The 24,415-nt window shown below is 32.7% G+C and overlaps 1 protein-coding gene across 2 annotated transcripts; it reads right to left on the minus strand.

The window, feature by feature from the left end:
* Positions 1-18,556: 18,556 nt before the first annotated feature.
* On the minus strand, positions 18,557-22,250 carry LOC108467264 (DEAD-box ATP-dependent RNA helicase 37-like). 2 transcript variants are annotated; one of them, XM_017767860.2, is made up of 7 exons: positions 21,966-22,250; positions 20,932-21,821; positions 20,768-20,851; positions 20,025-20,267; positions 19,698-19,865; positions 19,383-19,496; positions 18,557-19,130 (listed from the first exon to the last, which is right to left on the minus strand). In XM_017767860.2, the coding sequence occupies exons 2-7, from the start codon at positions 21,688-21,690 to the stop codon at positions 18,633-18,635; spliced, it is 1,866 nt and encodes a 621-aa protein (XP_017623349.1). In that variant the 5' UTR covers positions 21,691-21,821; positions 21,966-22,250; the 3' UTR covers positions 18,557-18,632. The 2 variants fall into 2 exon arrangements, with proteins under 2 accessions (XP_017623349.1, XP_052881120.1); XM_053025160.1 differs by having other exon boundaries at positions 20,932-21,876.
* Between the last annotated feature and the right edge of the window lie 2,165 nt (positions 22,251-24,415).

A 24,415-nucleotide genomic window follows, 5' to 3' on the forward strand; every position in this document is an offset into this window, starting at 1 on the left:
CACTAGAGTTATATATTAATTTTGTTGATGTTGAGGAAAATGGTCAGGGTTTGACAACAGTTGTAAAAACTAGTATTGTACTTAATGCTCATATTCATGGTCTCGATGAAGTAATGGTAGGTGAATCAATATAATTTGAAGAGGGTACCGTCGAAACTATTTTTTATTTTGAGAAACGAGGATCAACTTTAAAAACGAAAACGGAGTCACCACTAATCATTTTATTTAGGTGTGATTGGATTACCTTATAAAACACTTTGTTTTATTTAAAATATTGATTTTGGCCTACGAAATTATAGAAAACGGGTTTAGGAGTCGGTTACGTACGAGGAAGGATTAGCACCCTCGCAACGCCCAAAATTGGTACCAATTGATTAATTAATGTCCTAACGTTGAAAATTTAAAAAAATGTTAAAATATGATCCCTTTAAAAATGTGCGAACAACTCGAGTTAGATTTTAAGATTCTCCTGTTCCAAAAGAACAAAATATCACGTCCAATACGTTAGGATACGACATTTTAAACCTTCGAAACCAAGATCCTCTCAGGGTTTATAAAACTCATGCCTAAAAAAAAAAGATATTCAGTTATTTGGTCAAATGGAAAATCGACATCTAGCACGTTAGGGCACTATTTCTTGAATTTCCAAACACAAAATATTGCTTTGTTTTTTAATTTAAGAAAGCACGGGTGAAATTTTAAAAGGATACTTGGTTATTTGGTCAAACGGAAAATCGAAACCTAGCTCATTAGGGAACGATTTCTTGAATTTCCAAACACGAAATATTGCCTTGTTTTGAGAAGTTTTCTAATAAGCGATTATAGAACTGGCTCAAAATATATTCATCTAGTTTACTTAAGGATAAAGGCAATCGATATTGGGCGAAAATTGAAATTTAAAACCTGATGTAATAATAAGAAACATACAAGCATAGTATCGAGCATGAAATAAAAATACCTGGTAATAATATTACATGAATGATAAAAAATAATAAACACAAAGGAACAAATTAGGGTACATGCAATGGCAAGTGGCAACCCATCATGTACTATACAAATACTAATATTAATAACCGAAGGCTAATGAATTAAAAGCCAATTTGAAAGAAATTTCAAGTAAATTATACAAATGAAATATAACAAGTTTTAAAATAAAATAAAATAAATAATATGAAAGAAAGAAAATTTGAAAACATCACTATACAAACAGTACAAAAATTTTAAAACAAGTAATTGATATAAAGGTTTAAAATAGGTAAAAGGTAAAAATAAACAATATATTAAATAGCAATATACAAATGAATTTTAAAATGAATATTATAAGGTAAGTAATATACAAAATAATACATATGTCAATCTACATAAATAATATACGTAAAATAAAAACTTAATATAAATAATTGATACATGAAAATACAAATGTATAAAAGTATTTGAAATAAACAAAAATATATAATAAAATAGGGTCTTTATAGGAAATAAATTATATATAAGTAGATTTTTAAAGAAAATATATACATAAAAGAATATAACATCAATAATATATGTATAGAATAAGAAAATAATTTTAAGCTAAATTATGTGTAAATATATAGAATGTATAAAAATATTTAAATTAAATATCACATAAATTTTAAAACATAGAAATATAAAAAGAATCTAAAATAAGTAAAATTAAAAAACAATATAAAAATATACAAAAGTGAGTAACAAAAACACTAAAACAATGCGAGATCAAACGAAAAAACAAAAATGTTAAAACAAATTCTTTTAACGATAAATAATGAATAAATTATAGAGAATAAAACACATAAACTAAAAGAAAGACTCAATTGAAGTAAAAACCAAAATCAAAGGAATGATTTACAAACAAATAAAGTTATTAAACAAAATCAATGATTAAAATAAAGTGCGTGAAAACACACGAGAATTAAAAATGCAAATGCCCCAAGTTTCCGAAACGCGGTGTTTAAACGCGAACTAATTTGAAACAATACTCAACTTTCAGTGACAAAATAAGAATAAGAAAATTGGAGTAGGGCCCAATCATAGGACTGCGCACAAGAAAAGGACTAATCGTGCAGATATCCCCTTTAAGCAAAACGTGTGGTTCCTCATGAGTACCGGGTCGAGTTGAACCAAGTCGCCTTATACCGCATCGTTTTGGAGCCACTGAAACAGGCCCTAAACGGTGTCGTTTCAAATACAATATAAAACTAAAAATAAACCCTAAAATTAAAGCACTTAGTCATTTAAAAGCAAAAATAAAAAAACTAAACACCCCTTTTTACTCTCATAAGAGCCTTGTTCAAGGGCTTGGCATTCTCAACCACCAAGAATCAAAAAGAAAGGGCTCTCTGTCGGATTTGATTTTGACAAATGAGAGACTTCGACGACATATTAACAGTTCAGGTACCCCTCTTTTATCCCTTTGTTTTTATTTTCTTCTTTGCAAATGGATTTTTTTTTAAAAAAAACAAAAAAAAAACAAGAGAAGAACTAAAAGAAAAAAAAACCACGAGATGTTGAGTCTAATCAAAAAAAGAGAATCACCTTTCCGAAAAATTTTTCTTTGCACTAGATTCCTTCCTTTTTCAAAGAACAAAATATCCCTATTTATATACATGGGGTTTACTAAAAATAGCTTAACTAATTTAATAATAAAATTAAATAAAAATAAAATAATATCTTCCTATTTTTGGCTTTTTACCAAGTCAACAAAATCTGATAACTCATTAGCTTTCTCCATCTTTTTGATTTGGCCCCAATTTAATGATTGTCTTTCAATTTAGCCCTTTTTGGCTTGTTTTCGACCAGTTGCATCCTATGGCTTTATTTATTCGGTTATTATTTTTTTCGGACCCAGGCCAAAATTGGCCTATTACAGGTACTATAGGCATTGCCCTAAATTTGAAATCAAAGAATGTTGGTGTCGTATTAATGGGTGACAGTTTGTGAAAAATAAAATAGAATAAAATAAATAAAAATAAAGAACACATAAATTTTACGTGGAAACCCTTTCGGGAAAAAAAACCACGGGCAGAGGAGAAGAAAATTCACTATGTCGAAAAAATTTTTTTACACAAATACAAGAGGAATAGACTATGTCTATTTATAGGCTTGCAAAGCCATATTCTAGTAGGATTGAAACACCTTATCCTAATCAATATAAAATAGATGGAGTTTAATAAGGTTTAAAAACCTTATTCTAAAATAAAATAAAAGAAGTCTAGTTCTATATGGATTTTACTTTTATTTTATTTTCCATCGTATTTTATTTAAATAAGAATTTGGGTCACTTAATTCTAACAATCTCCACCTTGACACAAATTCTCAATGAACAAGTTCTTCATCGTGAACTTTCAATAAACAAGTTCTTCACCTCTTCCAAAAACCCCTTAAGGGTTTAACTTCAACAATGAACACCAACCAAGTCTAAGCAATGCTCAAACTTGGTTATAGGAAGTGACTTAGTCATCATATCTGCAGGATTTTCATGAGTGCTAATTTTGCTCACAACAATATCACCACGAGCAATAATATCACGAACAAAATGATACCGAATATCAATGTGTTTTGTTCTCTCATGAAACATTTGATCTTTTGTAAGAAAGATGGCACTCATTGTCACAAAATCTTGTCTGATTTGAAGGTCTTCATTGAGTTCACTAAATAGTCCCTTCAACCAAATAGCTTCTTTACAAGCCTCATTAATCGCCATGTACTCGGCTTGGTGGTAGACAAAGCGATCGTAGTTTGCAAAGTGGCTTTCCAACTAATTGCACAACCTCCGATTGTAAAGACGTAACTCGTGAGAGATCTTCTTCTATCAAGGTCTCCAAAAAAATCAGCATCAACATACCCTATAACTCCATCTTTAGTTCTTCCAAAGCGTAAGCAAACATTAGTAGTGCCTCGTAAGTATCTTAAAATCCATTGAATCGCTTTCCGGTGTTCTTTACCGAGATTCGCCATGTATCGCTAACCTGCACCGATGCATATGATAAATCGGGCGTGAACAAACCATAGCATACATGAGAGATCCTCTCGCACTAGAGTATGGAACATGTGACATGTACTCAATCTCATTATCGATTGAGGAGATAAGGCCGATGAAAGTCCGAAATGGGTGCTAAAGGAGTACTAACAGAGCTTAGCACTCTGCATATTGAACTCAAAGAACTTTCTCAATGTACCCCTTCCGACTTAGGTACAATTTACTTGCTTTTCTATCTCGAGAATCTCCATACCAAGTATCTTCTTTCTGGTCCTAAATCTTTCATCTCAAATTCTTCACTTAGTTGGGCTTTAACCTTTCTTATCTCTCTTTATCTTTTGTTGCTATCAACATGTCATCAACATAAAGAAGTAGATACACAAAGAACCATCACTGTTTTTCTTAAAGTAGACACAACTGTCAAAACTACTTCTTTTGAAATCATGAGAAGTCATAAAGGAATCAAACCTCTTGTACCCTTGTCTTGGTGATTTGTTTCAAACCGTAAAGGGACTTTTTCAAAGAAGCAAACATAGTCCTCTTTTTCGAGACTATAAAACCCTCCGGTTGTTGCATGTAAATATCTTCCTCAAGTTCTCCATGCAAAATGCGCTTTTACATCTAACCGCTCAAGCTCCAAATCATGCATGGCCACAATACCAAGCAAAGCTCGAATCGAACTATGCTTAACAACTAGAGAGAACACATCTGTGAAGTCCACTCGGAATTTGATCAGTAACCCTTTGCAACAAGCCTTGCTTTATATCCGGGTTCTTCAACTCCTGAGTCCTTCTTTCTTTTAAACACCCATTTACAACGAACGCCTTTTTTACCTTTAGGAAGTTTTACAAGATCCCATGTTCTGCTTTTGTGGAGTGATTCCATCTCCTCTTGCATAGCAAACATCCACTTTTCGAGTCTTCACACTAATCGCCTCGAATAATTAAATGGCTCTTGATTCGCATCTATATCTTCACCACATTTAAAGCATAAGCAACTAGATCAACCTCGGCATACTTCTTTGGAGGTTTAATTTCTCTTCTTGTCCTGTTTTTGGCGATAGAGTATTGCGGTGAAGAAGCAACTCTATTCTCAATTTTGTCTTGGCTTGAGGAGTTGATTCGTATTAACTGATGCTCCACCGCTTTTGGTTTTCTTTATTGGAAGAGTCTTTAAGAGATAAGTTAGGTAGCATAGCAGTTTCATCAAAAACAACATCTCGCTAATCACAACTTTTCTATTTTCAGGACACCATAACTTATAGCCTTTTACACCACTTTATAACCAAGAAAACGCATTTAATGGATCTCGGTTCCAATTTTCCATTATCAACATGAGCATCGCAGGACACCCAAAAATCTTTAAATCGAATAATTAGCGGGATTACCGGACCATACCTCTTGTGGAGTCTTTTCTCAATGGCAACGGATGGAGATCGGTTGATCAAAAACATGCAGAGAGGTCGCTTCGCCCAAAATGACTTGATAAATTGGCATTTGACAACATACATCGAACCTTCTCCATGATCGTTCGTTCATTCGCTTCGCAACGCCGCTTTTTTGTGGAGTATGACGAATCGTCAAGTGTCTCATGATCCTTCCGACTTGCACAATCTATTAAACTCATCGAGCGTAACTCTAAGCCATTGTGCATGCGGAGGTATTTTATCTATTTTCCGTCTGTTTTTCAATCATAATTTTCCAAGACTTAAATGTGGAAAACACATCGCTTTTACGCTTCGGAAGAACGCCCAAACTTTTCGGAAAAATCATCAATAAAGGTTAGCATATAATTAGCTCCACCTCTCGAAGGCACTCGGGCCCCCCCACAGATCGAATGGATATACTCCAACGTTTCCTTCGTGTTATGGATTCCTCTAGTGAATCGAACTCTCTTTGCTTCCCAAAACACGGTGCTCACGAAATTCAGTTTGCAAATTCCTTGCCCATTAAGAAGTCCTCTTTGCTTAATTCGCCATGCCATTCTCACTCATATGCCCTAGGCGCATATGCCAAAGTTTAGTAATATCATCATCGACAAGGAAGAGGAAGCGGCAATTGCATCACCAATAATGATAGAACCACAGAAAACATATAACTTGGCAATCTTTCTTTGCCCTTTCATCACAACAAGGACCCTTTGGAAATCTTTAAACCCCACTTTCATGTGTATCTGCACCCTTTTGAATCAAGAGTACTCAACGAAATTAAATTTCTTTTCAATTCGGAACATGCCGCGTCACTAAGTGTTCGACAACTCCATCAAACATCTTAACTTTAATTGTTCCAACACCGCGATTTTACATGAAGCATTATTTCCCATCAAAACAACACCTTGAGATCTTGTTTCATAAGTTGTAAACCAATCCCGATTGGGACTCATGTGGAAGGTGCACTGAATCAAGTATCCACTCTCGCTTACTTTAGAATCATTGATGAAGCAACTAGAAGTTCACCATCGCCGTAGTCTTCTACAACATCGCCTTCACCGGAATTTTCTGGCTGTTTTCCCTTTTGATTCGTAGCCTCCCTTTTAATATTATTTTGTAGCTTATAGCACTCAGATTTAATGTGTCCTTTCTTCTTGCAGAAGTTGCAAGTTTAACCTCTGTTTGAAGATTTCGATCTACCCTTAGATTTACTACGAGGATTCCGTTCCTGTGTTCTACCACGATCATCATCAACATTCCGGTCTTGTCTCCCACGAACAATGAGACCCTCTCCCTGAGAGTTGGGTTTAACCACAAGATGCTTCATCTTATCATACGAGGTTAAAGAATCATAAACCTCATCAACTGTGAGAGACTCGCGGCTATATAAAATCGTGTCTCTAAAGGTTGAATAAGACGGGCAACGAACAAAGTAGAATCAACCCTAGATCTTCCTTATCATCTTGAACCTCCATGGCCTCCAAGTTTGAGAGAATTTCTTTAAACACCATTAAGTGTTCGTACTGACGCACCTTCCTCCAAACGATGAGCATAAAGACGCCGCTTCATATGCAACTTGCTTGTTAGAGTTTTCGACATACATATTTGTTCTAGCCTCTTCCATAATGCAATGGCGGTTTTCTCTTTCATCACATCCTGCAAAATTTCGTTGGACAAATGCGAGATGTAATTGTGTTAATGCCTTTCGATCCTTACGCTTCTTCTCTTCATCTGTTAATGTCGAAGGCATCTTATCTATCCTAGCGGGGCATCCTCTAGATCCATCTGCAAGAAGCGCTTGCATCTTAATTTGCCACAACGCAAATCGGTGTTGCGATCCAACAATGAATTTCATACTTCAAAGACGCCATTACCGTGATCGAGATGAATAACCCTAAGCTCGATACCAATTTGTGAAAAATAAAATAGAATAAAATAAATAAAAATAAAGAACACATAAATTTTACGTGAAACCCTTTCGGAAAAAAAAACCACAGGCAGAGGAGAAGAAAATTCACTATGTCGAAAAAATTTTTTACACAAATACAAGAGGAATAGACTATGTCTATTTATAGGCTTGCAAAGCCATATTCTAGTAGGATTGAAACACCTTATCCTAATCAATATAAAATAGATGGAGTTTAATAAGGTTTAAAAACCTTATTCTAAAATAAAATAAAAGAAGTCTAGTTCTATATGGATTTTACTTTTATTTTATTTTCCATCGTATTTTATTTAAATAAGAATTTGGGTCACTTAATTCTAACACAGTTCAATGATACGAGAGGGAAGTTTTGTAAAAACAACAGGAAAAATTGCTCAGATGCTAGTGAGTGAGGCAAAGTTGGGTCATGTAGGAACAAGAAGCAAAAAGTCCAACAACACGATTGTACCATGATTTCACAGCGTTGTTACAAAGCTTCTATCAAGAAATGGTGGAATCATCAATGGGAAGGCATTCCTCGGTTTCAGATTTGGTATACAATTAGAGTTAGTTGGTAACTTGAGCTTGAAGATCCCAACATGATTGTGAGTGCTTTTGATTTCAACTTTCAATGTCGATATTTTATGTTGGAAACACTTATGAGGGTAAGCCATCAAGTTACATTGGTGGACAATCGGCAAATAGTTTTGCTTTTAACGTAGGGTTTACAAGAACGAATGATGTACTCCCTACAACCTGAACATGCAACTAGGGTCAATAACGAATAGAAAGCTGGGAACAAAGAACGAAAGGGAGTTGAGAATGAAGAGGGATCTGAAACCGATGATGATTCAATTCAGGAGTCACGGGCCAGATGGTTCGAAAATTATATTAGTTTTTGAACCAGAGGTCATTCTTACTGAACCAGAAGGGAGTGGTTCCGACAATGAAGGTTCGAACAATACTAGAGGAACACATCTAGGTTTTACGACATATGCACCTTCTCATCACATGTTTAATGTCGACCTTGATGTTGAAAGCGGGTTAGAATTTCAAAACTTCCTCATAAAAGATCAGACCATGCGAGTTTTTTTACAAATTTTGGTGATTTACAAGTTGAAATGGAGTTCTCCTCCAAAGATGCTTTAGTTGTTGTATTGAAGCAGTATAGCATAAAGCATCTCAAGCCGAAAAGTATGAGGCCAAGTGTGCAATGTGTGACAGTAGATGCGTGGAAAATTATGACATCTATGAGAGAGAATACAGAGTTCTAGACAATAAGAAATATGACGCTCCATATACTTGTGTTGCTGTAGATGCGTCATAAGATTATCCAAAATTGGATTTTGACCTGATTTCTGACATTGGCTTACATATTTTGAAATACTTGTGCTGTTGCAGGTATGTTACAGGATAATCCAATTTTGGATTATGACATGATCTCTGACATTATCTTATCTACGGTGAAAGTGAGTCTTAGGATTTCGGTGTCGGTTTTGATTGTCAATATTCGTAGTCAATATAATTACACTCTGTCGTACTATAAGGTATAGGTTGCTAAATAGAATGCTATTGAAAAGATGTATAACGAATGGGATAAATTGTATAATGATTTGTAGAAATGATGTATGGTACTAAATCATTACGTACCAGGTACCGTCGTCGATCTGCAAACGAAACTTGTGTATCATGGCAATCGAATGGGCAAAGCGAAAGGAATTTTCCATTTTTTTTTATATTCATGCATTGAATCATTCTTGTACTATAAGTCATTAGTACAAATTTACGGCACATTCATGTACAAGAGATATCAACATCACTTGTTGTTGGTTGTTGCATAGGATGATAATCGGAAAATCTTGCTAATAGCTTTTGCAATTGTTGAAAAAGAAGTCGCTAATGATTGTGATTTCTTCTTGACTAACTGGAGAAAGCATTTTGTGCCACAACCCTATATATGCATAATTTATGATAGGGCACCTAAAACACAGGCTGCAATTGATCAACATGGAAGCCTATAGGATCATGCACAACATAAGTATTGTATATGTCATATTGCGTCTAGTTACTTGGGCCAATTTCGTAAGGATGTTGAGCAACAACATGTTATTAACATGTGTACATATTAAATATTATTTTTTATATCATTCTTTAATATATACATTGTTTGCATTGATGAATATACTCTTTAGTTTCTTCGATAAGGTACAAGCTCGTCCAACATCGATTCTATGAAATTTTGGAGAACTTTCGGACTGTAAACTTGCACAGTGAGAATTACCTCGATGGGATACCTAAAGAACAGTTGTAACACTCCTTACCTGAACCGATCGCTGGGTCCGAGCTATGAGATGCCACATTTGTTGCTAAAGAAACTATCGACGAAAACATTGAAAATAAATCAATTAAACATGCATCTATTTCATAAAATCATTCATTTCATAATAAACTTTTCAAGGTTAAATCTAGCTTACAAGGACTTGAATGTTAATTCAACATGAACTAGGGCCATGCTATAAAATTTCAAAACTTTAAAATAGGTATCGCTACATATTTATAAGTACTGATACTTTCTATAAGTACTGATATCAAATTGTGAATCTGTTTATTTTGTAAAATCCCAACCAAAGTCATATGTATCGATACCCTGATATAAGGTATCGATACTTTAGCTTGATATCGATATCAAATTGGTATTCTATTTGTTTCAAAACCTGATTGAAAATTTTAAGTATCGATACTTTTGCTAAGGTATGGATACTTCAATCCAAAAATGTCAAAATCTTTCATTTTATGCCCATTTCATTTTTGCATTCAAATGGTGCCTTAGGTACACTTAAAAACCTGCACTAGACTCACTAAATTGCATACCATCTCATCACATTCAATCAAGTCTGAACACTAAATGTAACATGTCCACAACTTTGACACCAAAACTTAGCAACACCAATTGCTTAATTGCAATTCACCTGACATTCATATACCAATACAAATCGTCATATTTTCATCGCAATATGCATCAAACCATACTATTAAATTTCTTACCAATACTTCAACATTAAACCAAAACACTTTCATTCTACCATTTTCAAATCAACCAACTTCCGTACATCAATATGAACTTTAAACATACCATTTCTAAGATGAAATTTCTTAACTAATCACAATTGTTTATTCATTCCATACTATTATCATTGTCATATTAAATGACTACCAAAATATGCCATTAAAGTGATGCATGAAACTTTTAACAAACCACTATTCTATTCATATATCCATATAACCATTACCAACCTAAAATAAAGCATTCATCAAGGTTCAAATCAAAACCACATCCAAAATAAATACATATATTAACCCTATATACATGTCACGTAATCAGAGGTAAAACGTTCAAAGGCTACCGAATGAAAGGCTGGATAGTGTAATCTTTAAGTTAGTCTGACTAACGAGTTCTGCAAACCGAATCTGCAAAGAAAAGAAAAGTAAAGGGGTAAGCATATCGAATGCTTAGTAAGTCCATATGAAAATAACTTAACATATCTTGACATTTCAACTAGTTTAAGTAATTGAAATACAATTGTACAAAACATGGAATTCGTTTGGCATCATTATGCATACATATACAACTTCACAAAATCTCCAATAGGTTAGTCCATTAGACAACAAGATTATAAAATTCAATTCATATACAAGTACGACCATGCCATTTTATATCATGTTATTCAACTTTGCTCATTTTGTAAACATATCAATCTAATAACTTGATACAATTTAGTATGACATAGCATTTTACATTAATAAGGTGAGTTCAACGTATAATAGAGTAATATACCATTATAAATGTAATATACCATTTAATATATTACAATACACATAAACTCAACAATACAATTCCATTTGTATCATTTATTCATCATATAACCATTTGAGCATGAGACTTATATCATTTCACTGTCATTTCTCTTTTCCATTAATCTAGTAGCCTAATGAACTATAATAAATAAATTCGGATACATGGGTAATTACACCATACCAAGTTGCTTGTCAGAGTAGTAACTGCACCACATCTAGACACCGAAGTGTAAACCTCGTAGGCATCATATAATCAGTAACAATACATCTCTCCACCACACTAGTATAACTCAGTAATCCTCAAAAAATTTTGGATTCTGGTATAATCAGTAATATCTATGTACCATCACATATATGTTGTACAGTGCGTAAATAGCCCTAATGGCATGCCAATTGTATCATATCTTTTAATACGTTCACTCAGGCACTTTTACCATATATAATTCATTCATTTAGCTCTAACGTAGTCAAAACACATATCATTCGAGTATATCAACGTTCCATATCCATTCAATACATCGTATTCATTCATAATAATGTTTCTCATACTTTAAGGGTTAGTCCATAGATGCCAAAATCATCAAACTATATTTAACCCTACTAAAAGACATTACAATATAGATCAGTCATAACATAAACAACATAGTAAGTTCTAAGTGAACTTACCTGGCAAAAACAACAACAAACAAGGTATCAGGACTAATCTGTAATTCTTTTTTTCGTAATTATCCTTCGATTAATTCAATTCCCAATCTATAATAATTTATTTCAATTTATCAATTCCAAACATCTTATAATATCCTATTATAAACATATATCAATTCAGTTTTATTTTTTATATTCCCCTAATTTTTTGCATTTTATTCAATTTAGTCCCTAAAACCAAAATAGTCATAAATTTCAAATTTGAGCCTCGATTTTGAAGCCAATCTCAATTCCATCCTTCTAAAACCCTCTATTATCTATAGTTATATAAATTTATCATCATTTTTTAAATATTTACACTTTAGTCCCTATATTAAAAACTAACAATTTTCACTTTACAAAATAGTCTTCTTTTTTTCATTTCTAAACTTCCAATCTAACCATTTAACACTAAGAACCTCAAGAATTCAACATTGGAAATTTTTAGAAACTATAACAGTTTAGAAAAATGACTTACGAGTTAGCTAAGTCAAGCTACAACGATCACAAAAAACATAAAAATTACAAGAAATTGACTAAACTGAACATACCATGCAAGGGATTAAATTTGGTTGAAATTATCGGATCTTTAGCTATGGAGAAACGGTGGTGAAGAAGAAAAAAAATACCTTCTTGTTCCTTCCACTTTGTTTCTTTTTTTTTTGTTTCACATTTTAACATTTTAATTATAAATTCTAGTAAAATTAATGCCAAAAATGTGTTCTAACCGTCCACTATATTATACTATGGCCTAATTACCACTTAAACATTAGTTTAATTACTAAATAATCCTTTTAACAAATAAAAACTCTATACCAATTAACTTTTACCATTTTTACGATTTAGTCATTGTACCTTAATTAGTTACTAATTCAACAAAACTACCCATCCAAAATTCAATTCACCTATATAATAACTCCGTAAATATTTAATAAAAGTATTTACGAGCTTGGTTTATGGAATTGAGGTTCCGATACCTTATTTTTTGACACCACTGATTTTAAGGTTGTTACACTTGTATCTCACTCATAAATATTAAATAATAATATTTATGAAACCCATCATCGAAAAATAAGGTTCCAAAACCACCGTGCTCGGTACCACTAAAAAAGAGTTGTTACAATAGTGGACTCAATCATATGATGGATGTCTATAATTTGAACAGATGACAAAAAAACCTAGTGGAATGCATAAATGTCGTATTGACGGGATGCATCATTTGTTGATAACCTCAGTCATCAAAAAAACATATTGTTACTTATGAACCTTGTTTCCAGAGCAAGTAGAAAAATATGTTGGACAGATAAAGGGCGGCTACATTGGTGCGAGGAAGTGATGAAAAATATTATAGAAAATGCAAAAAGAGCGAACTCTATGTTTGCAATGTGTCACTCGTATCCAAATCAAATATTTTGGGTTGCGCAGTTCCATAGACCTGACAAAGGTATTATCGAGGGATCGTACCGTGTATACCTGAGACAAAAGATCTATGACTGTAGGATATTTCAAGCACTTTGTATTCCATGCGTACGTGTAATTGTTGCATGTGCCTCGGTAGATCCAGATTGCATGAGCTATGTTGATGAAGTGTACAAACTAAAATGCATATATAAAGTATGGAAATCTGAATTCCCACCAGTCCCTAAGGAAAGTATGTGGCCGCCTGTTTCAAACTTTCATTTGAGTTGCTATCAGATATTACATTGCATCGCAAGACAAAAGATCAACTGAATTCTAGTCAGATACGTAACAATATGGATATTCGAGAAAAGATAGACCAACCAAGGTTATGCAATTATTGTAGGAACCTTGGGCATAGTAGGACAACATGTCCACACTTGGAGGGAACATTGAGGAGATGATCGAATTAAAAACTTTTTTCATTTTTTTCGTAAATTGTAAATATGTATATTATTGATGTAAAAATACAATACAAACAATTTTTGCAATTTTCTTAAATTGTAAAAAAAGTATATTATTGATATAAAAATACAATAAAAATATTTTTTTCATTTTTCATAAATTATAAATAAGTATATTATTGATGTAAAAAATAAACAAACACTTTTTTATAAGATGTGAAAAGTATATTATAGATGGAAAATTTTAATACAAACTTAATGATGATTTACATGAGAAAATTTAAATTTCAAAAATCATCTTTGCTGTCGGCCCAAATGTGTGCCACAACCCGATGGGTGTTGATTATGAGGAGAATTTCGTCGTGGTTGAGGTTCCAACTCATCATCTTCATCACCTCTATCTTGATTTTAATCTTCATCTCCAACATTGTCTTCATCTTCATCTTGTTTTTTCGTGCTAGAATGCTTTTGCATTTTAGGTTCCCATTGTATATTGTCAATGGAATTAATAGATGATTGCGAAGATGACCCACCTCTAAAGAACAGTGATGTTGGGGGTGTTCGTGACACTATCGATGGAGAAGTATATGGTGTCAAATAACCCTATTGTAGATAGAATGTTGGAATTGTAAGCGATGGCGGATACATTGATGTTGTTGACGGTAGTGGATAGAATGCTTCTGGGGATGGAGGTGGTGCAAAAAATATTCTTGGAGAAGGTGTTGATGCATGGTACGATGGTGCATAATTTTGTGCTTGTGTAAAAATATAAGGTTAATAAAAGCACTAGAAAAATATGAACCATACTGACTGAGAGGTGGTAAACTCATTAGTATAGTATTTGGGGTTGGAGCTGATGATGATGAACTCAACACATGTACTCTCAATCACGGCCTCATGTGAGGTCGTGTTGGCCTTCTACGATGAATTTGTTTACTCCTTTCCTCCTCCAGCAATAGATATAGCTTACCATGAAGTTTAAACCATGTAATGTAATCGGAAGAGGTTGTCAAATCCAGTAAGACAATTGGTTCGCGTATAGGTGTGAAATTGTACCTATGTTCCTAGATGTAGATATATTTGGCATGGAATGTAGGTCAATCTTCATCATTTCTCCTCTACAAGTCGATCTTGTGAAGTTCATCGAGCTCTTGAGGTGACGACAGAATACTTTGCATAAACTTGAACTAGTATTAGTACATCACTCAATAAAATTTGTGCATCTCAACCGTTGCAAACACTATCAATGGCATTTTGACATGCCAGATATTGCAATTCGCAAAAAAAATCGGTTGGGATGCATTCTTGAATTTTCGATTCAAAGTATTGCATCCATTCAAACTACAATACAATATTATAAATTTTATTGCGTACCTAATATTAAATTTAAAATCCTTACGTAAATGTTATATAGTTGAAAATTTCAAAAACTAACATCGACTTCTGATCGTTGATCTAACAATAGTCGAATATCTTCGAGCTCGTTCGATACCCTACATGACTCGCATCATTATTCCACCTATTCAAATAATATGTTATTTCACAAATATAATAGTGGAAAAAATATGATAATTATATTATTAAATTAATCTTACCTTATTACGAGTGGGAATTGATAAGGGAAGTTTACTCAAGGACATAAAAATGATAGGCGGTACCATGCTCATGACTGAAGGAGTATGCAACCATTGATTTTATTTTTTTTTTTGCTTTCGTTGCTCAACTCATCTCTCAATACAATATCACCAACACAGTTAATTCCCAACTGAGTCACCCGACTTTATTTAAGTCGATTAGTTGTAGGAGCCACCTTAAAAGTATCAAACTTCGAGATTTATCTAGCATCAGAAGACCCTCGATTAACCTCAATATGAATGCTCATGTGAATTATTGTCTTTCAACCGCACTAGAGGAGTTGTCAAGATATGATAAATTGTCTTTTAATCATTTCATTTCTGTTCGACTACCACTAAACTTGTACGACACCTTGCCTAATAGTTGGTAGTAAATTGAGCTTCAATCACCAACACGCACTACCCCTTAACGATCAGCGCATCAACTGGTAAAACAAATTGTAATGCTACATCCTCGAGTGTAATTGTACACTCACCGCATGGAAGATGGAATGTGTGTGTCTCGGGTCTCTATCGTTCCAACAAAGTGCTAATATACGAGACACATGCAAGAATCTCACCTTTTGCAAGTGTTGTTCAATGACACGCGGTGCCCCTGCACTTAAATTGTGTATATACGTCTCAATAATTCGATCTTCGGTCTGATTATATAAACATAAAATTTTAAAAATTAATAATATTAACAACTTAATAATTATCTTAATTAACATAAAAATGTACTGATATTTTCTTATTATTTGTAATCGGATGTTGGAAATGTGTTTGTGATCCAAACGAATAAGAGGCATAGACATTTTTTATTTTATGAAATTCAATTAAAATCAAAGAAATTACAAAATATAATGAAAAGAATAGATGGATTGATAGAATTGAGAGAAGAGGATTGAATGAAGAAAAAAGAAAATAGCCGTTGAGAATATTGGACCATTGGATGATTACCGTTGGGACGAAAATGCCTCCAAATGGCCTATTTCTCTAAATTCCGAGAAAAAATTGTTTCAAAACTGACATATCGCCTAATTATCACGTTTATTTTCTATCAAATTACTAACTTGACACTTAAATATAATTATAATTATAATTTAAAATTATTAATTCACATATAAAATTAATTATAATATACATTATAATTACAATTTAAAACTAATTATAGTATATGTAATAATTACAAATTATAAACATATAAATATTATTATAAACTTGTGGTAGTTTAGAAGCTTTGATAAGTTTTATATATGCTTTAATTTATGTTAGTAAAATAAATTTTTTGGAAGCTTTGAGGCATATTCTCGATTAGTAAAGATGAAAATTTTGATGTCTTAGTTGATTTATTTAATTTTGGTATATAAGTATCGATCATGAAGATGGATGATCGAAGATGATGCGTAAAAAATGTCTAATTGAATCCCTTTGAAAAAAAATTAACAAAAACAATTATATGACTAATAAATTTTATCAAGAATTATTTTTTGAAAAATTGATAATAGAAAGATTTCACTCTAATTTTGAAATAAAACCGATACGAAGAAAATGTTAAAGATAACAAATGAACTTTGAAGGAACAATTTTGTTATTATTGAATCAAAGCAAGATGGTATAGTCTAGTGGCCGATCATACCTACTTAAAGGCATAGGATTTGATCAAGTGCAACTTAAGTTGGTACTCGAATCTTGGTGTATAAGAAGGCTATAATTTCTGAAAAATAATAATAAACTAATTATACAAGTTTGAACTTAACATTTAACTGTTATACTTTTTACTAAAAGTGGTATGTTGAATTGTATAAATGCACGATTATTAATTCGACAATGCCTCTGAAAATTCCTTTAAAAGTGGCCACAAGACTTCTAAAGAGGAAAAAAAAAAACTCTTATAATGAGAACCATTTCTTTATATATACTCAAATATTACCAATTTATACCCACCCATTACCAGCATAATTTAAGAATGTTGCTCAAAAATGTTTTTGGGAAAAATACATTTTTGGAAGAAATTTTTAGCTTCTAAAAAAAATGTTTGGGGCTAATTTTTTACTTGAGAGAAGCATTTTTTTTTCTTAAAAAAATAACTTATTTAGAAATATTTGTGCCAAATATAATTTTGATATCTCGCTCTAAATATGATATTAGACATTTAAGTTAGTTTTAACAAAATGAAATGTCGACAAATTAAAACAACTCGTGTCTAAACTCTAAATTGTCCTAAGTACATTCCCCAAAAAAAAAAAAAAAGAAACTTGCCTAATTTTTACTTGACTTTCATTGTTGCTTTACCCTCCAACTTCAAACTTGTTTTTATAACAACAAAAGACTTCCAAGCATGACATTTTATCAAAAATTTAATTTTTTGAATTAAAAATTCCAAATCTTGAAATCTTGAATCTTAAAATTAATTAATTAGAAACTCTCGCAAATAGTTAAACAGTCAAGGGATATTCACCCATAAAACTCACTTGAGTTTGAGCTTCCGGGTGAGCGAGTAGCAAGCATTTATTTGCACTTTCTTTTTTATGTAATATGTGTGTATATGGTGTATATATGCCTCTATCGTGTGTAAATTCTACCTCTAATTGTACAGCGCACACAGATTCACTTAATTAGACCACGGGAGTCCATAATTTGTTTTTTTTTTTTTTTTTGAAAACAAAATTTAAAAAATCTTTTAAGAATCACTCCCTTGGAATTGAAATAATCTTTCTTGGTGGACTAACAAGTTTACCTTCAATCACAAAATAATAATAAAATTGTTTTAACTGGGCTAACTTCAATTTGGTTAACCTTACCCCATGTCATCATTTAATGCAGACAAATGTGGAACTTGGTATGAAATTAAGAGCAGAAGTATCAATTCATATGATTACATTACTTGTTATAAGATACTCAATAATTTTGAACACAGAGTTTGCACCCAAAATCCAAGAGAACAACTATTTGTGTTTTGTAAAATGCTTGTTTTATTATTATATTCATGTTAAAGAAGATATAAATGTTCTGGCTAGGATATATATGGTGCCAAAAGGACCCAAGCCGAAGTGGTTAATTTTCTATATATCAGTGATCAGTGGACAGGCTAAATGGTCAGTTTCCTATGTCACCAGCCTACAGCCCTCTACACAACCCCCTATGTTAGAACCCAGATTGATGCAAATGCTAAATACTGAAAAACAGAGATTGATCCTTGAACATCTGACGAAAAATATATATACTCAGCGAAATACAAAATATATAGTCCAGTATAAAGTGGGATCTAATCCCAAGCACTTGTCATTCCCGGAGCATATCCTCCTCCGCCATAATTCCCGGGAAATCCATATGCAGTGCCACTATTACCTCCGCCGTAGTGATCTAGGTTCCTACCAACTGAACCCTCCCTTCTGAAATCACGCCCACCAAAACGCCCTCCTCCTCCTCCTCCATATCGTCGGTTTTTATTACCACCGTAAGGAGCCCGGGATGCATATCGGGTAAGCCATGCAGGTACCTCTTGATTTGCTTCTTGCATTAGCTCAGCTAGTGGCCTTGCCATTGACAAATTGCCTTCGTTAAAGAAAGCAGTTGCCAATCCTGTTTTACCGGCACGCCCTGTCCTTCCAATCCGATGGACGTAATCATCAATGTCATTAGGGAGATCAAAGTTGACCACGTGAGCTACATGGGGTATATCAAGACCACGAGCGGCCACATCTGTTGCCACTAAAATTGGGGTCTTTCCGCTCTTGAAAGATCTCAATGCTAGTTCCCTTTCCTGCATAAAAACAAACCATGCATTTATACAGGCATTCAGCACATACATTGCAACACATCTCAGACCAGCTTTCAACTAAAAACCCTGCTCTACTAGGAGGTAGTGCAACTTCCAAAACCGGACTTAATCAGACACAAGAAGTCACCGTGACGATAGTAAGGCTCAATAGAATAAAAGAAACTAGCATATAATATAGGCAAAAGAGCATTATGATAAATTATCATATCAAGCAACATATTTCCTAACAATTACCTGTTGAGTCCTATCACCGTGGATAGTGGTTGCTGGGAATCCATTAATGCACAACCAATGTTCCAATGAGTCAGCTCCTTTTTTTGTCTCCACAAAAACTAATGTCAAAGCTTGCTGCAAAGTAAAAGACATACACGGATCAACAACTAACAATTATCTCGGACCTATAGATTCAGTGAGACTAGATACCAGAATTAGCACCCTGAATGGTAAATATTTATCAAAACATATATATACAGTAATTAACTCCAATCCAAATGTATATCGTTAAAGGAACTTCAATAAGCAACCCCATTCCTGATGGTCTCACATTACCTTTCCATGAGCTCCGTTTTCCCTTTGTGCATGCAGAAGATCCATGAGATGACTTCTTTTATCAGACTCTTGAACAAATTCAACCCTTTGAACAATCAAATCCGTGCTAGAACCAACCCTCCCAACAGCCAAGAATATGTAATTTGCAAGAAAATCAGATGCAAGTCTCTGCACAATCACCAATTAACAAAAGAATTCAAACATATATAGAGATAACAAAAGAATTCAAGCCAGCACTAAGTTATATTCCAATGCAAAACTTGACAAAAATACATCAAGAAAACCGGCTATAATACAGAGAAACTATATTTAATAGTTATAACCAACCTGTATCTCTCTTGGAAAGGTGGCACTAAACAACATTGTCTGTCGCACACCCCGATTAGGCATGTCCATTTGTTCCACTATCTTCCTGATTTGTGGCTCGAAACCCATATCAAGCATACGATCTGCCTCATCGAGCGCTAAGTATCTTATCATCTGCAATGATACTCTAGCCCTCTCTAGCAAATCAACCAATCGCCCTGGAGTTGCCACTAGAATATCAACTCCTCTCTCCAGCTCTCGCAACTAAGTATAGAACAAAGCATTATTATTCAGAAGTAGGGTTTTGCAAGGAGACTGATAAACCATATAATCATTACAGATTTAGAGAGAGAAAAAAGGGTCACATAACAACAAAAAGAGAAATGCCAGGCAACAGAATTTGATACGGAGCATAAAATGAGTTTCCTTAATAGTTAATCTAAACAAGCTAGTATACATATTAGCACAATTCAACCTAACCATGTATTCCATGGAGAATATATCTAATAGCTTATGAAACACAACAGACCCTTCCCCCTCTCACACTCTGCCTCAATGAGGATAATAGTGTTTGAAATTAGACAGAAATATCGAGTCAAATCAGTAATCTCTGTGCACCATTGTTTCTCCTATGAATGCATAGACTTTCCTTTCTGTTTGTTGCATTGATAATAAATAAAAGATAGATTTTGTAAAGAATCCTGAAACCAAATATAACATACAAAAAGATTGACATTCAAAACTTAATTCGATGCGATAATAACCTGTTGGGTAATTGGTGCCCCTCCGTAGGCAACTACAACCTTGACACCAGTTTGATATGAGAATTTTTTCACCTCATCGTGTATCTGAAATTTAATATTATCAGAACAAAAAACACATAGCACCATTCTAAAACATCAAATGTTCTAAAGAATAAGAATCTTACTTGACAAGAAAGCTCCCTTGTGGGAGATAAAATGAGAGCAAGAGGGTAAACAGTTCGTGCTACACGCGGTCTCTGTACATACTGTTCCTGCATAATTCCACTAATAATTGGAAAGCAGAAAGCAGCTGTCTTCCCAGACCCTGTTTGAGCACAAGCCATTAAATCTCTACCTCCTAATACTATAGGGATAGCGTGTCGTTGAACTGGAGTCGGTTTCACATACTTGCATCTCCTAATGTTTTGATTCAAAAGCTCCCCTAAATCTATATCAACAAATGTATTTACAGGTGGTGGCACATTTTCACCACTAATTTCCACCGGAATGTCCTCGTAAGCATCGAAATTGATCCCCGAATTCTCTTGTTCATCCCATGCTTGGTCCTTAACATCAGCTTCATCATTATCATCAAATGGATTTACTTCCCTTTCTCTCCTATTCCAACCACCACTTCTATTGTTCCAACCACCACCGCCACGTCCAGAAGAGCCATATACATGACCCTGACGCCCTATTTCGGGCTTAGTCCCACCGCCACCGCCCCCAATGCTTGGCCGGGACCATTGGGACACGCCGGTGGTACCACTAAAACTTGTCCTCTCAGTAACCGGTCCTGAAAGGTTAGGTGTGTCGGAAGATGGACGGTTACGAAGGTGGGGCGGGACATAAGTGGACCGAGTTGGACGACGTAAGGAATTGTTGTCTGAAACTACAGTTTCAGATGCAGAGTCTGCTACAGAATCTGCCCACGAAGTTGTCATATTTTCCCAAACCTAAGGAAAAAAAACAAAAAAAAAAAAACTAACAAACACCTAATTCAACCACAAAAAAAAAAAACCCAATATCCTCCAAAATAAAAGCCTTCTTATCTCCTCCTCCTTGTAGATCAGACCTTGTCAATGAGGATGCAAGCAAAAGTCAACAAATGACAATCAACAAAAAAAACTCTGGAGAAAAAGTATGAAAATAATCAAGCAAAAAGAAAAAGAAAAATCAAAACAAATCCCACAAGAAACAGATGAGAAAGAGCAGAAACCTTGTTGAAATTTCTTTAGCAAGATGGGGTAGGAAGCTGAAAAATGGGGGTACCTTGATTTTTTATAGTGTTGTTTGCTTTATGGATTTAAAGAAGAAAAAAATCAGATTAAAACCTCTGCTTTTTGGTCTTTTCTGGTCTTTTATTTTCTTTGATTTTTCTTTCGCTTTTGGTGTTGGCGTTGAGCTAGAAATCTAAGAAACGAGAGAGTGTGAGAAAAAATCTACAGAAGGTTGTTTGGTGACCGTACAATTTGGGGCTTGCGTCATAATTAAAAGATCCTACCAACGGGTAACGGCGTCTTAAATTCGTGTTTAATTATGGATATTTTTTTTATCTTTTTAATTATGGGATATTAATAATAATAATAATAATAATGTGTTTTAAGTTCATTTCTAATTATAATATAAATCTTATTTAAGAATTAAACTGCCGCATTAATTAATATTTAAAATAATTATAACCATTAACCCTTTTTTAAACATTTTCAATTACACAAAATTTAAAACTCCTCTTTTCATAATTTTTGAAGTTGTATTTATATCAAACATTTTAATTGTTTTATTTTTCGAATTTTGTTTGATATTAAAATTTATAATTACACAATTACATAAATTAATTTTTAAAATATTAATTATTATAAAATGAGAAAAATAAACAAATAACAAAAGTTAAAATCAAATCACCGTATGTGATACGTTAGTCCAAATCATCATATATAATATGTTAGTGCGAGAAAATAATCAACAATATGATTACTAATAACAAATAAATATCGTATGCAATTTTATCTACTTGCTCTAGCATTTTATATTTGGTGGGTTATAATATATATTTATTATCATCATTTGTTTGTATTTGACCAATTTTTCATCATCTAAACCCGAATATTAATTTGTATCATTAATATTATCAAAATCTTCTTCTCCATGTACTTTTCAAATTATAAATCATCTTAATTTCACCTACAAATGAAAGTATAAAGTATGCGACATGTTAGTACAATCCATTAGTACAATCCATTCTCTTTTAAACTATACTAAATTAGTGGTGTTAATATGAGAAATCTTTTCTTAAAATAACAAATGTCCTATTAGTCATATTTTGAAAATTTACATGTCTCAAATTAAAGAGTTCACAAACTGCATTTGTATTTGTGTCTAGTTTCATTCTTTCAAATGGTATCGTACTATGTGACATGGTTTAAAAAACTTTTATTTTTATAATATAACTTTAAAAAATTTATAAAATTTCAGTAGTTTTTATAACATTTATGTAAATTATATGTCGATGGAAAAATAATAGAATTTATAATATAGTATTTATATATCTAATTTGTTATTAGGTCAAAAATAGTGTGACATATTTGAGCTTCTCAATAACAAAAAAAGTCATCTAATAACAAATATATAATTATATTTTTTAAAAGTAATATATTATCTTAAAATTATTATATAATTATATTTTAAAAATAAAATATATGTTTAAAATTAAAATATATTATTATTGTATAAAAATAGCTTTTGTAAATGTGTATAAAAAATAAATTCTTATACTTAAAGCATGTACATGGTGTTTAGGAAGTTATAAGATAATTGGTATTTACTTGTAATTCTTAACCCTTTAAGAATTATAGTGTAATTGAGATCTTTCAATTATAATGGCTGCCCAAACATATCTAAAATGTATAATTACAAATAATTATACTAAAATTTAATTATTAAATAACTTTCTAAATATTATCTTAAAAAATAATCTAAAATTATTGATTAAGAAGAATTTACTTTTCCCTATAACACTTTCTATAGGACACGCTTTTGCCCCATTAACTGTCCATTTAATAATGTTTCTTTTTTCCTCTTAATTCAAACCGTTGATCCAATGATAACTAAACCTAGACCTTCGGATAAAGTTCAAATTTTGTATTTGACAAAAGCTGGTATCAATTGATTTTCAAGTAACTGCTTTTAGTTAAAATCAGTTTTTTAAAATCTTAGAAGTCTTATTCTGCAGTGAAAAAAAAATATTTGAATTTCTTTAGTAAAACACTTTTTTTAAATATTATTTATGACAACCGACAAATCCATAATACCGAAATCGAGGTTGTATTTGATCAATTCATCCAATAAGCTTAGCTTTCAACAAAAGCACAAAATTGGATGAATTTATATAAAATATTAGTAGGAAAATTGGATGAATTTATATTAGGAAAGTTTTGAGGTTGAAATTAGAAGAGATTATCTAAGTTGAAACATCATTAAATTTAGAGTCCGTTTATTTATATGTAAAAGGTTTTATAGAATTTTTTTTGTATTTTCTTATGTTTGTTTCACAGAAAATAGTTCAGTCAACGGAAAATGACTTACAGGTCAAGGTAAAATAAGCCATTTTTCTTGTAAAATGACTTACCATTTTAAGGAGCGTAAGTCATTTTCTGAAAAAGAGCTCAT

The sequence above is a fragment of the Gossypium arboreum genome, chromosome 2, assembly GCF_025698485.1.
Source record: "Gossypium arboreum isolate Shixiya-1 chromosome 2, ASM2569848v2, whole genome shotgun sequence".
Lineage (NCBI taxonomy): Eukaryota > Viridiplantae > Streptophyta > Magnoliopsida > Malvales > Malvaceae > Gossypium > Gossypium arboreum.

Coding starts and splice junctions, on each gene's coding strand:
- LOC108467264 (XM_017767860.2), bottom strand. CDS start 21,690: ATGACAACTTCGTGGGCAGATTCTGTAGCAGACTCTGCATCTGAAACT. Junction 19,866..20,024: donor CCTTTCCAAGAGAGATACAG/GTTGGTTATAAC, acceptor GTGATTGTGCAG/AGACTTGCATCTGATTTTCT. Junction 19,497..19,697: donor AAAACGGAGCTCATGGAAAG/GTAATGTGAGAC, acceptor TTTACTTTGCAG/CAAGCTTTGACATTAGTTTT.